General features: G+C 42.8%; 1 protein-coding gene and 1 non-coding gene across 8 annotated transcripts in view; both read right to left on the bottom strand.

The window, feature by feature from the left end:
• LOC136773367 (follistatin-A) overlaps positions 1 to 12,775 on the bottom strand; it is a 33,286-nt gene that overhangs the window by 8,694 nt on the left and 11,817 nt on the right. For all 7 annotated transcript variants that reach the window (XR_010822601.1, XR_010822605.1, XR_010822602.1 and 4 more), the window contains exons 2-4: positions 11,645 to 11,833; positions 11,115 to 11,354; positions 9,208 to 9,471 (exon numbers count right to left, since the gene is read on the bottom strand). Coding sequence is in view for 2 of the 7 variants with exons in the window: in XM_066727000.1 (XP_066583097.1) it covers positions 9,208 to 9,471; positions 11,115 to 11,354; positions 11,645 to 11,833 (693 nt within the window). In the remaining 5 variants the exon portion in view is untranslated. The remainder of the gene's footprint in view (positions 1 to 9,207; positions 9,472 to 11,114; positions 11,355 to 11,644; positions 11,834 to 12,775) is intronic.
• Positions 4,553 to 4,636, bottom strand: TRNAL-UAA (transfer RNA leucine (anticodon UAA)). Its single transcript has one exon. It is a non-coding gene; the product is annotated as a tRNA-Leu (tRNA).

Genomic DNA, 12,775 nt, shown 5'->3' with positions numbered 1-12,775 from the left:
TTCTGTAGAAATAATTTGCTGAATGAGCAAATTTGAATAAAATAATATAATGTTAATGGAGAAATTTTCGCGAGGTTTTTTCCTTTTGAAAATCCTCCGTTGTGATCCTTTGAAGAGACGAGCAAAGAAATGAGCAAATTGCGAGATGGACGCGTCTCGAGTTTACGTGGAGGGTTGATCAGGGGAGGGGTGGGGGTGAAGAGGACTAATACGCGCTCGTACGCATATTACCATGGACATATTTGCAGACGCGTGCACTTTCGCACCTCGGACACTCGAGAAAAACGATTATTTGCCGTGCGACACCTCCTCGCTAAACCGGCTGGTTTACTTACTTATTTACTTCCCTATCTCTCCGTTGCCTCCTCGAAAAATAAAAAAAAAACAAACGCGCATCACACTCACAGTCCTTCTCTTTCCTCTTCCGTAGGTCTTCCTCTTTTTCAGATGAACAAAGTTTTTAAACCGCGAGGAAAAAATTGTTTGATTTATGATAAACATTCACAGCATATCGATGAACAATAATTTATGAATTCTTTTTTTCTTGAACAAATTGTTTCTCCCGTTAAAAATACTGCCTCGATCCTATCAAGCTTTTAATTAATTTTATTCATTTTCATTAGTATATATATATAGCCAGAAAATATTTTATCGGTGCTATACTCGAAGCAAAGATTTCTTTGAATCGCATGACTTTTTCCGAGTCGCATAGCTTCGCAACACGAAGAGATGGGAATTTGAAAAAGGAAACTCGAGCGGGCTCGCGTCATCGATGCACGAAACGAATCAACAACCACGAGCAGGACATTTTACGAAACGGACCCTTGCCAAGGAACCTTGCTGTGGAATCTGATGAAGAATAAACAGCTTATCGTCTTGAGAAATCCATGAAAAGTGGAGATTTCAGCCGCGGGACGTCGAGAATTTCGTATACGAGTGTCCCCGATTCTCATCGTCGTCACGTACAAACGCAACATAACGCGTCGGTCATGCAAGTCTGTTGCTCGCCAAACTCAATTGTCGTGCAATTCGCGTTCTCTGCAAATTGTCCAAATATTTCCTCGTTATACGATCGATCTGAGGTATTTTATACACACACACACACATATATATATATAAATGTAGAGTAGGGCAGGGTAAAACCGCGATTCTTTATTCTATATTTAATAAGAATTAAAATTTATAATTCGTAAACTATTTGAATAAGTTGGTAAAAAAAATTGTTTTTTTGTTAATTTTGATTTAACTAATATTCTAAAGAAAAATCAAACTGTTATTCTTTTCGAATTTTATACATAAAATCAGGGACTGAGAAGTTATTGTAAAACTCGGTTTATCCTTGTCTTCTCCTCCTACACATATATATATATATATATCCTAGGCATAAGATAATTAATACGTCTTCCGTGATTAGTCGACGTCTCTATAATGTATCGCAACTTAAGACGCGAAATAACAGTGAAATTTAACAATAAAATTAGACGCATTCTAATATTTATCAAACAATACACATATAGTTTCGAAAAATGTGGAATCACAGAATGTGAAAAAATTTGTACGAGTGTCCTCGATTGCCATCATCGTCAGGCGCAAACATAACGCATCGGTCATTCAGAGCCACTGGCGATCATTCGATGCAACGGGAATCGCGAGGATAATAAAACCGATATATAAAGGAGATAAAAAATCAAATTATTATTACGCTACACACACAGTAAATATATATATAAATATATATACGTTGACCCAAAATCAGCGAGACATATATATATATATATATATATATAGTATATAAGCACGTTGCGTTTCTCCTTGGTTCAACGCAAGCCACAGCGATTACGATTTTACCCAAGTGCGGAGGTTATGGAATATTTGAGAAGAGCGCGTTTCTCGAGATTTCTTTGCCTCTCATAGAGGCACGTTCGCGATTATTGCCGCGATTTGCTTGTGCTGCTGGCGAGTGTAGTAAAGGAGAGTGTGTTAAAGAGAGAGAGAGAAGGTATAGGGGGGGGGGGGGGATGAAGAGGCAGGTAGGATCCGAGGGGAATTCTCGGTTCTCGCGCGAGGTGCTCAACCTCGTTCCAGGCTGACCCCGGCGACCCACCTGCTCCGGAGAATTCCAACGTCGCGCGATTTGCATCCACGGACCGCCGCGCCGCGCCGCGCCGTGGACCAGCTGTCGGCCATTCTGCATTGCGGAAGTAACTAACCCCCCCCCCCCCCCCCTCCCTCCCTCCCTCTTACCCACTTCTCGATCATTATTCTCCGAAATGCACCACCTTGGCCAATCATCCCCCCCCCCCCCCCTCCCTTTACACCATGAAACATTAAGCGCAATTTTCAAGCCATATTCTCGTTTTTTCTCCACCGTTATCCATCATTGGATAGGCGAAAAGAGCGGTGGATTTTAAAGCGACCGAGAATTATTCTGCAGAGATGTTACAACGTATATATATATATATATATATACAGCAACGTCGACGATTACAGGGATTCGATACTTGGGAAGCGGTTGGTAGCCGAATTGTTTGGACTAACGTGTCCAGTCGGGAATCCAGTTCTCCAGAGACCGAGAGAGAGAGAGAGAGAGAGAGACAGAGGGAGTTGTAGAGAAGAGAGTCCAGGCTGATCGATGCACGCCGAATTCAGCGGGCCGAGTTATTTTTAGTCTTGGGTTGGGTCGAGTGGGGGGAGAGTAAAAGAAAGGTTGACGAAGGAGAGGGCAGGAAGGAAGGGAAGAAAGAAGTGAGGTAAGAGAGAGAGAGAGAGAGAGAGAGAGAGAGAGAGAGAGGAGGAGGAGAAAGGAGTGGAGAACGAGGAGAGAGAGAGAGGGAGGGATAATGGGGGAAGTGTACGTGTGTGAGAGAGAGCCACAGGTGTCGTAAACGTAAAAGGCCGCGTGTCTCGGATTCCGAGACACGCGCAGCTTGCGTGGGCGCGTGTTCGCGTGTGTGCGTGCCCCGTAGGTGTGCTTATGACTGCGTACACGGTGAACGACCGGAGGGCAAGGACGCCACAAGGACACGCCCTTACACGGGCCCCAACTTAATCCGCCAGCTCGACTCTCCGCTCGCCGGTTCATCCGTCCGTCCGAACGTTCCTTCCTTCCAACTCAACGTGTACAGTCACGCGTGCACGCACATACGGCGCGTGCATTTTATTTGACGATTCATCCAGACCGTAACTGTGACCCCTTCGCACCCCTCAATTTCTCTTCACTCTCGAAATATCACGTCTCTCCAGTATACGCTCTATCGATAACTTTTCGAGGCTGGGTCAAAGGTCGGAATAAAACTACGGCGTGACTAAACCTTTATTCGATATGCGTTGAAATTATGCTAGACGTCCGTGAGACACCATCTCCACGAATGTTCGAAAGCTGCTGCTCGATCATTTAGTTGCGAGTGAAAATTTTCGCTCGACTTCGCAGGACATTGGAAATTGTGGCTTTACAAAATTCACTCAGTCCTGTGATTGGTTAATTTTGAACGAAGAGCGAACATTTTCAAAGGGTCTATAAAGAATTGTTTCTCGGTATACTGGGGAAAATCGTGGTGTATATAAAATAGAGATGTATAATCAACAATAAAGAGAGAGAGAAACGTGTAGTGTTTATTTTCAAATTGTAAGCTATACACGCGAAGAGATCCGCGTGGTTGCGTCATCACTGAGATGGATTAATCACGACTCCTTGGAAAGATTTATTAGTCCACTGGCGCCACTTAAATTTAGATTAACGGAAGCTTAATCCTTGTGGAACTCTAAATCATACTTGGAGTTGTCGGTAATCGCGAACTTTGGGATCGTAACAGGTGATTTTTTAATGAAAAGATTATTCGAGTGTTGAATTTTGTTGCTTATTTGCGTCTCGCTGATTTTTTTCTTCTTCTCTTATCGTGGCAAAAAAGGCCTGGGTTACCACGTGGACCAGGCGGAAACGCGTCGTGGAAGGGCTAAGGGCGGGAGGGGGAGGGTGGAGGGTGGGTTAGTGCGCACGCAAGCGTGTTCGGGGCTGCAGGTACATCTCGAATCACGAAAGGAAGAACGGGCCACGGTGCTTAAAATAACGAACAAACGCACGCATGCACGCACGCACGTTTGCATGAGCAGCCCGCAGCTTACAAACCGTTTGTCTTGCCATTTAAATACAATGATGCACTTAAACGCACTGCACAGCTGCGAAATTTCATGCTGCCCTGTAGCTTCCACCAATCCGTCCGCTCCTTCCAGTAACCTTGTGTCGATATTGCCAAAATTACTCACCATTCCACGCTCTACGAAATCACTCAGCTTCGAATAAACAAGAAACGCTTTTACAATGCTAATCGCGCGCCAATGTCGATTCAACGCCATTCTACGCGATTTATCATGTACATACATACAACTGACTGATCGTAGAGACTCGACTATGAAGACAGTGTATACTATCGTTATCACACATTTGTATTTAATTATCAGAATCCAATTGTGACAATGAGTGATAAATTGTTTTTTCAATGTCAAGGACGCTAGTATAAACCGATAATAATGTTTAAACGCAAGAAAAAAACTTTGCTAGGTGTGGGGTTCGAACCCACGCTCCCTTACGAGAACCAGAGCTTAAATCTGGCGCCTTAGACCGCTCGGCCAACCTAGCTGATGTCACAATGTCTCTCAAGACACATACATCAGTCGTAGTAACACTTGATCTTCGTTTCAATCATTATTTTAACGGGTTGCAATGTATAAATTCTACAATTATTAAAAATTCGTTCTAAAACACAATATCCGCCTAATATAATATTATTCCTTCACGACAGAAACGGTACAAAATTCGAGGAGCTCTATATCAAAATCAAATAAATACACTTTTAATAACGTGATTTCGGTAAGAGTTGCAGATTAACAGCTGAAAATATGTCAAAAAAATTAAGCAATTTTTAGAAAAACCAAATGAATATCATTTTCCAGTATAGAATTATTTCTACCAAATACTTAGTTTTTAATAATACGTCCTAAATGAAAATTACGCAATAACCACACCACTGGTGAACATAATTATAAAAACAGCTACATTTTTTCTGTTTCGTAGAAAAAATTGTTGGCTTAATTTTGGGAGATTTCTATAAAGATCGAAGTAGAATAATTTTTTGTCGAAAGAAAAGCGTGGAGAGTTGATCTCGTTGCTTTGTTGCTGCACAGTGGTGGTGTGTGTGTGTGTGGGGGGGGGGGCGGCGGGCGGGGGGGGGGGGTACAAGATAGGGTAGCGCACGACTTTGGGTTTTAACGGTACACACATCCATGCACGTAGCGTGTGTGAATGCTGCTAAAACGTTGCGACAATGTTGCACGGTGATTTATGCACTGGCCGTGGGCCCGGCGCGGTCGTTCTAACCAACCAAGTGGAGGACGTAGTACCGGTCGCGCGCGTGCGCCAGAGAGAGAGTAAATCGGGCGATTTCCGAGTGGAGGATGGAGAGGCAAAGGTAAAACTGCAGCATTGTTCTTAAGGTTGCTTAAATCAGGCAAGCCGCGTCGTGGAAAAAATCCGATCTTGCTGAGATATTTTATCTAGTTACGCTCGAGCGGTTTTGTCCGGTTGGGAGTTGTCAGAGTCGTAACGGGTAGATCTTCCCGAGTGAAACAATGCGAGGAAGAACGAGAGAAGCGAAGAAGAAGAAGAAGAAGAAGGAGAGAGAGAGAGAGAGAGAGAGAGAAAGATGGAGATGAGAGAAGGAAAGGAGGACGAGATCACGAAGCACTTTGCAACGTGTGCAACGCGTACCAGCTGTACTTCGGTAGTAGGCATTGTGCCTCGCAGCTGTGAAGCTCAGCTCCGTGAAAACTTACTTTATCTGGCATCTAATTACCGTGCTCGCGAGCGACCGAGCAAGCCTCTGGGAAAGAGGAGTGAGGATGGGGAATTAAAGGGAAAAGGGGCCAAGGGAAAAAATCACAGAGAGGGGAGGGGGGAGGGTGGTGGAAAAAATAAGTATAGTAAGAGACGAGTGAGGGGGAAATAAAACGGAGGTCGTAAAGAAAGTTGTTAGGCTCGGTGTCGTTTGGGCTTTTTTCAACGATCGGTTGTAGGAACAATGTAGCCAATGAAATATATCGTTGCCGACAAAGCAGTTCCGTTCGCCGAAGAACGATAAGTCTTCGTTAGCTAAGTTGGTCAGGATATCTACAATAGTCTTTGACTCTGAGGCCTCTAACCCTCCCCCCCCCCCCCTTCAGTCCTTCCAAAGTGAACCTAAAAAATCATCAGGCGCCAGGCTGATAATGGGAAAAGACGCGCGCGGATGTAGAAACGCTATCACTGTTCTTCGACAGGCATATCGATGTTTTCTTCTGGTGGTACGTTTGACATCCAACGAAAACAATAGCTATATATGTACTGTTGGGAGCAGCGAAAATGCTTACTAAACACAGCTTCCCCCCCCCCCCCCCTTTGCCACTTTTGTAGCTTTCTGTTCTTGCTCTAGCCTGTGTACATATATTGCATAGTATATATCCTGTGCGAGTAGGCAAGAATTTCAGAAAATCTAAAAATGTAACACACATGATAAGACAAAAAGTTAAAATACTTCCTGAACATTTTTGTCATTTTAAATTTTTAACGACACAACAGCAATAAAGAAATCGCGTGCTTGTAATTGTTTTATAGTAAAAACGGTGATGTTATTAATTTTTGAAAAAATCTTCATTCACCTCTAAACATTTTATATTCTATCTTTATGCAGGTTGATTGTTACTCTGTATAGATGAAACAAAGATAAATTCGAGGAATTGTTATTGACTGTTTACGTGGAAAAAATTAAAAATGACAGAAAAATGTAATAAGCCTTGTAGCTTTCTCTCTTTTTGTGTTCACAATACATTCATATATACGGTCTTGTCCCGTATATATACTGATAAGGTTTACGATTTCTTTGAAGAAATTCTTTAATTATTATGAAGCAACAACCATGCGTATAAGTGTCCCTAATGTAGGAGGAGGAAAGACAGAAAGAGAAGGATAAGAAAAGTGGTGAAGGTACTAGTATGGTTGAAAGAATCGCTGTGTACCAAACTGTAGAAAAATACGAGGTGTGACAAAATATCCTCCACCTATGATAACCGAGCTACGCTCATCCGACTAATTATTCCTCGGTAATTATTACCGTTGCAACTGTTGGCAGAGCGCTCACTTTTTCTATTCCTAGAAAGTGCAAAAAATGCAAGAAAAAGCAGGAAAACGAGCATTGACGTCGGGGAACGGAAAAAATCATTGGTGTTCTTGTTGTTTTTTACGCTGACGGATTTAGTTTTTACGCGAGAGGAGGATGAACGACGTTGACCCGTTATGGGAAAATGACACGCGAACGATTTTGCCATCGCACTGCGTGCCAATTAGTCGTCAATTCCTTTGCGGATGTCCTGCGTTTATCCCGCCGGCTTATTAAACTCTCTGCAACCCGCGTGCGTATATCCAGAAAACTCATACACGCTCGATAAACTTTCGCACAACGCCAAACACCACAGGCGTGACTCTTCTTTTGGAAATTTTCCCCTTTTCCCGACCATTTTCAACAGTGAAAGAGACCCAAGTGGAAAAACGAGGATAACTCATGGCTTATTAAACGGTATATTGACATAAGCTCGAATGTTGTGGCTGGTTGAGAAGATTGGAAAAAAAAACCAAAAGAAAAACAAAGAAACGAGAAGAATTCAATGGAATTTTACTATCTTGCTTCGGTGTTTATGTCGCGGCTGTTTATTACTTTCCCGGAGTTGGAGAGACCGTGCGCGATGCATAGGTATAATAATAATAATATTAATAACCATAGTAACAATAATAATATAAACCGAAGGAATTGGCGGATCGGTAGTTAATTCGAAACGTAAATTCATTAAACCTTTATCGACGATTGTATATATGTTATTATGAGAGGGGAATGTTCGATTGGAGAATGTTAATAAATTTGGACGATTCCATTCTTTAATGGTTTGCTGCGAGTGGGACAAACGGTAAGAGGGAGAGAGGCAGAAAAGCAGAAGCAGCAGAGTATACGAGGTTTCTGGCGAAGCGTTAAAATAGCGGAGGGGTTGGTCGAGGTTGATTACACGGCCATTAAGAGAATCCTAAATTTCTGCCGAGCATTCTTATTCGAACTTTTATTTCGATCGAATGAGAAGTAAAAGTCTGAATGACAGAAAAAAATCACTGTTCGAGCAGTCCCCGGGTCCAGGGGCCCTGCACCTTTTTCCTCTCATTTTTTCCCCCTTTACCTCGATTTCCCACTGCTCGTTTTTGACTTTGCCGGGCGTTCTTTTTACATCGGTAAAGTCTGCCGAGTGCCGAGTGGTCTCTCCCCTCCCCCCTTCCCGTCACCCCCTGGGCCGTTCCCCCTCCTCCTCATCTCCCCCCCCCCCCCCTCCCGACTGCCCCCTCCCCCGTCTCGCACGGACCCCCATACCTCCTGCTCTGACCAGAAGAAAGGGACGCTAGAAATCTACTCGCGGCGCACGTCGGTGTCCCTTGGATTTTATTATTCCTCGCGGACTCCCGTTTAAGGACACCGTCTCTTGGTAACTTTATGGCACCTGCCAAGCCAAGAGGATTCGGCTCCGCGCAAAACAGACAACAATAAGGCCCATTCCGATGCAAAGCAGCAGCGGCAGGTTGCCTCGGACCTTCGCCCTTATACAATCCTTTCGATAAACCCTTCCAAGACATTCGACGAATGCGCTTACATTCAGCAAATACTTCGATTAACCTTCGTACATGGCTAAATCGACCCTTCTCTTTAATTCAGCCCCCCCCCCCTCCCCCTCCCGCCCCTTTCTCTCCCGTGAATTAACCTTGTCTCATTGGATGACGCAAAAAATTGTGTTAACTAGCAGGTTCACTGTTCTTGAAGTTTCAACTTGACAGGCTTAACGAACCAAGTAAAAGGCTTACAATTAGCGCGAGGAAGCCCTTCGACTGCTTTTAGTCTAAAACTTCAATTAGCATTAATTAAAGACTCGGCGTCGCGTAATCGAAAGAGGCGATCGGGTCTGTCGGCGTCCTATTTTGTCGCTCGCGGAACAAAGAAGCAGCTTTTTAATGTTTCTTTTTTTAAAGATGGTCGATTTAACAGTACAATGGTAATAATAGTATAAGAATAAAGGGATCTTCCTTAATGGAGGTAAACAGGTTTGAAGTTCGGTATGACGTGGTTCGATTAAATTGGGAAAACTTACGTTTGCAGTGGCCCTTGTAAGCGATGGGAATGGCTCGTCCCGCACGGCAGGCAGCGAGTCTGAGGTGACAGGCACTCTTGTAGGTGTTCCCGTCGGATCCACAGACGGGTCTGGCGACAGCCTCGGGAATGAAGAGTGCGGCTGCTGCGACCTGATGAGACCTCGCCTGGGGACACCTAAGGGCGCAGCTCACGCAGTGCGGACTCAGATTCTGATCCAGCAGGCAGCTTCGTCCTTGCCCACACCGTACCCTTCCGCAGGACCCTGCCCAACACTTTACACGTTATTACGCAAGTTCTTCGCCAACCTCGACATTTAAGATTTACACTTAAAAAACTGCAAAATACATACGTGAGAAATCGTCTATATTTATCTGAGTAAGTAAGAAAGATAACACAATTTTACACAGGACTTTTCTTATACTGCAAAATGTTAGAGCTCTCGAAAAGCTTCTACGCAAAAATGTCATAATTCTGATATTATCGGAGATATACAAGTTTTTTCTTGCATCGATACTCTGAGAAGATATTTAAAGTGATGCATCCTGTATACATTGACAAAGTTCTGTATAACATGCAAGTGTACTATAACTATATATACAGTATATATAGAGAGGTGTTTGGAAGTGTAGGGTGAATATTGATATACAGAGAAAAGGTGATCGATGAAATTTTCTGCAGCAAGATGCATTAGTCCCTCTTGCTTTTCAGAGAGCGGCTTGGGATGCATACGCCCGTGTATAATATAGCTCACTGTACTAGAGTACCTATACTTATACACACGTCTGGCGAACTAACGTGCCCGGTGATTAATTCTTCTTCAAGGACGATCCATCAACGTCGTCCTTACCGTTCGGTCTTGATTCGATTGTACTTCCGTCGTTCTCCGGAAATCGCTTCTTTTTACACCATCACCATCGCCCCCTCCCCCCTTCTCCACGTTCCACGACGTTAAACGGCAATCGATATAGACTTTCGTTTCGCCAGTGGCAAAAATTCTTCTCGCGGAGGTTTTTTGAAGGATTCGACGAGGAGAAGGAGGATGCATTGTGTATATATACAGGGTGGCTCGTTTTAATATACCTATAGTTTTGATTATCTCGTAGAAAGAGTAAGATGCGAAAAAAAGTTTGGAACAAGGTTTTTATGGTTTCAAGGGGGACGCAAAATGGTGCCATTGGTTTGACCTTGCAAAGTCACACGAAGGTTCCTTTTTAGTTTTTTTTTTGTACAACCATTGTACATACAGGGTGACTCGGTTTGATATTTCTATAGTTTTAGTTATCTCGTAGGAGCAGCAAGATTCGGAGAAAATAAATTTGGAATAAGAGTTTTCGTGATTTCGAGGAGACGTATAAGATGATATCAATGGTTTAACCTTGAAAAGTCATACAAAGGTGACCTTTACTCTTTTAATCACTTGTATATATATAGATTATCTCAAGACCTTTCCAAAATACTATATTAATTTATTATTTAAACCCGTTGTTTACTAATTATATCAATTAGAAATTATAAGTGAGGGAGTATGTGTGTGTGTGTGTGTGTACGCATCGGTGGTGCACGCTGCTTCACAGCCACAATAACACTTTTAAACTACTTGAAATTATTTACATATGTATAGTCAACGACTAACGATAAACTCATCGATTATTTTCGAAAGCTATATCGAAATGATTTACAAAAAATATCAGTTCACTGAAAAAATTCTAGTTTACCTTTATCCGACCTTGAAGTGACCTTACAAGATCAAAAATTGGTACCACCTTACATGCCCCACGAAATCATGCTATGAACCTTCCAAGCTTTTTTCACTACCTTGCTTCTCCGTTAAGATGATCGAGATTATATAATATTCCAAGATAGGTCACCCTGTATATATATATGTAACATAGGTACACAACTCACTTTGGCAGTGTCCGTGATAGTCGACGGTTAAATCTCGGCTGCCCTTCTTGCAGGCCCGCTTCTTCAGCCTGCAGAGACTCTTGTAGCTGCGACCGTCGGTACCACAGACCGGTCCTCCACTTCCACGACTACCTCGACGTCCTCGAGGATCCTTGCACTTTGGATTGCAGACGCAGCGAGGCCTCCCCTTCCTCTCAACGCAAGTTTTACCCTCCTCGCAACGCACCTCCTTGCAGCTAACTGCGAATAATCCACAAAAATCTCAAATTATCCTACGATCACTACGTACACACGCACAGGGTGATCCACGTATGTAAAACACCCTAAACAATTCCTTAATGCAAAGTTCGTAGGAAATTTTGATCCTCGAATATCCAAAATATTTCCATTTAGAGAAATGATAAATTAAACACGTATTACGTAATAATAGAAATTTGTATAATAAAAAATGTTATATGTATACATTCCTTCATTAAGAATAAACGTGTCACGTGAAGCGCTTTATGTGTATACGGTTTGACCGGACTGACCTCTGCAAGGTTTGCACTGGACGCCTCTGCCGACGGTCATCCAGAAGAAGAGGCTGCCACTGTCGAGATCCTCGTCGGAATAGGACGTTGACGCTGCAGCGTTTAACGCGCAGCATTCCTCGCGCGTCACACCCTGGGACAGCAAAGCTTTGCAGCGTCCTTTACTTATAGAGGACCAGCATATACCGCCTGAAATCCCAAATTTCCTTTCTTTACTTTCACTATTACGTTAAAAATTCTATGCTCAATGCAGCTTCACTTTCATCAAACGAACTTATGGCATCGAGTGACTCGGGATAGAGTCGAGTATAACAAGGGTAAGCTATACTTGAGCGTGGCACCGAGTTCGCTTTGCTCTCCGATAGAAATAATTTGTTGATCCGTTTATAGAGAAGAAGTAGACGCGCTTAATATTTGAGCAATAGCATTTTTAAGTATAAATTATAGTTGATATATCCCTCCAGCCGAGAACGATTTTATCTCTAACCTGGAATTGTATCGCTGATTGCAGCCTGCAACTGGTTATTATTAGTTTTTTCTATTTTTTCTATTTATTACCAACCGAAGTTTCTTCGGACTAGATAAATGTCAGTCCTTGGGAACGATTGCCTTTCCTTCGCCGTATCTCGCTCTCGGTCTAAGAATTCTCACGTTTCTATATAGTACGTCGACAAAAAATTCCAAGAACGTCGTCACGTTCGTCGAGGAAACAGTACACAGGGAAAAAACAACAAATTCATCGTTTGACTTTGCCTGGAAACGCTAGCAATGTGAAAGTATTGCCAATCGTTTATTGGAGACGAGATATGGAGATTTCTATATGCGGAATAATCTACCAAGGAGTACAGATACATATACATACCGCTGTAAGTGTTTCCAGAGAAATGAAAAACAAGGGAGACGAGAAATTGGAAAATAAAAACTAACAAAGTTACGAATATCTTGGAAGAATTCTACCAAGCTCCGCGTTAATGGCTTTGACGGTACAAGTCAGAGGAAGAAAATAAATGGAATTGAATAAATATTAGATAAGCACGAGACGACTTTGCGAGATTTTCCGATAAATCATTGCATACATTGCATTAATTAACTCTGTTTAGAGGGACACGAGAGAGAGAGAGAGAGAGAGAG

This window comes from Prorops nasuta, unplaced genomic scaffold (genome assembly GCF_024137725.1).
Source record: "Prorops nasuta isolate Cenicafe-Biocafe unplaced genomic scaffold, Cenicafe_Pnas_1.2 PNAS00005, whole genome shotgun sequence".
Lineage (NCBI taxonomy): Eukaryota > Metazoa > Arthropoda > Insecta > Hymenoptera > Bethylidae > Prorops > Prorops nasuta.
This window is presented reverse-complemented; position numbering and strand designations above follow the sequence as displayed.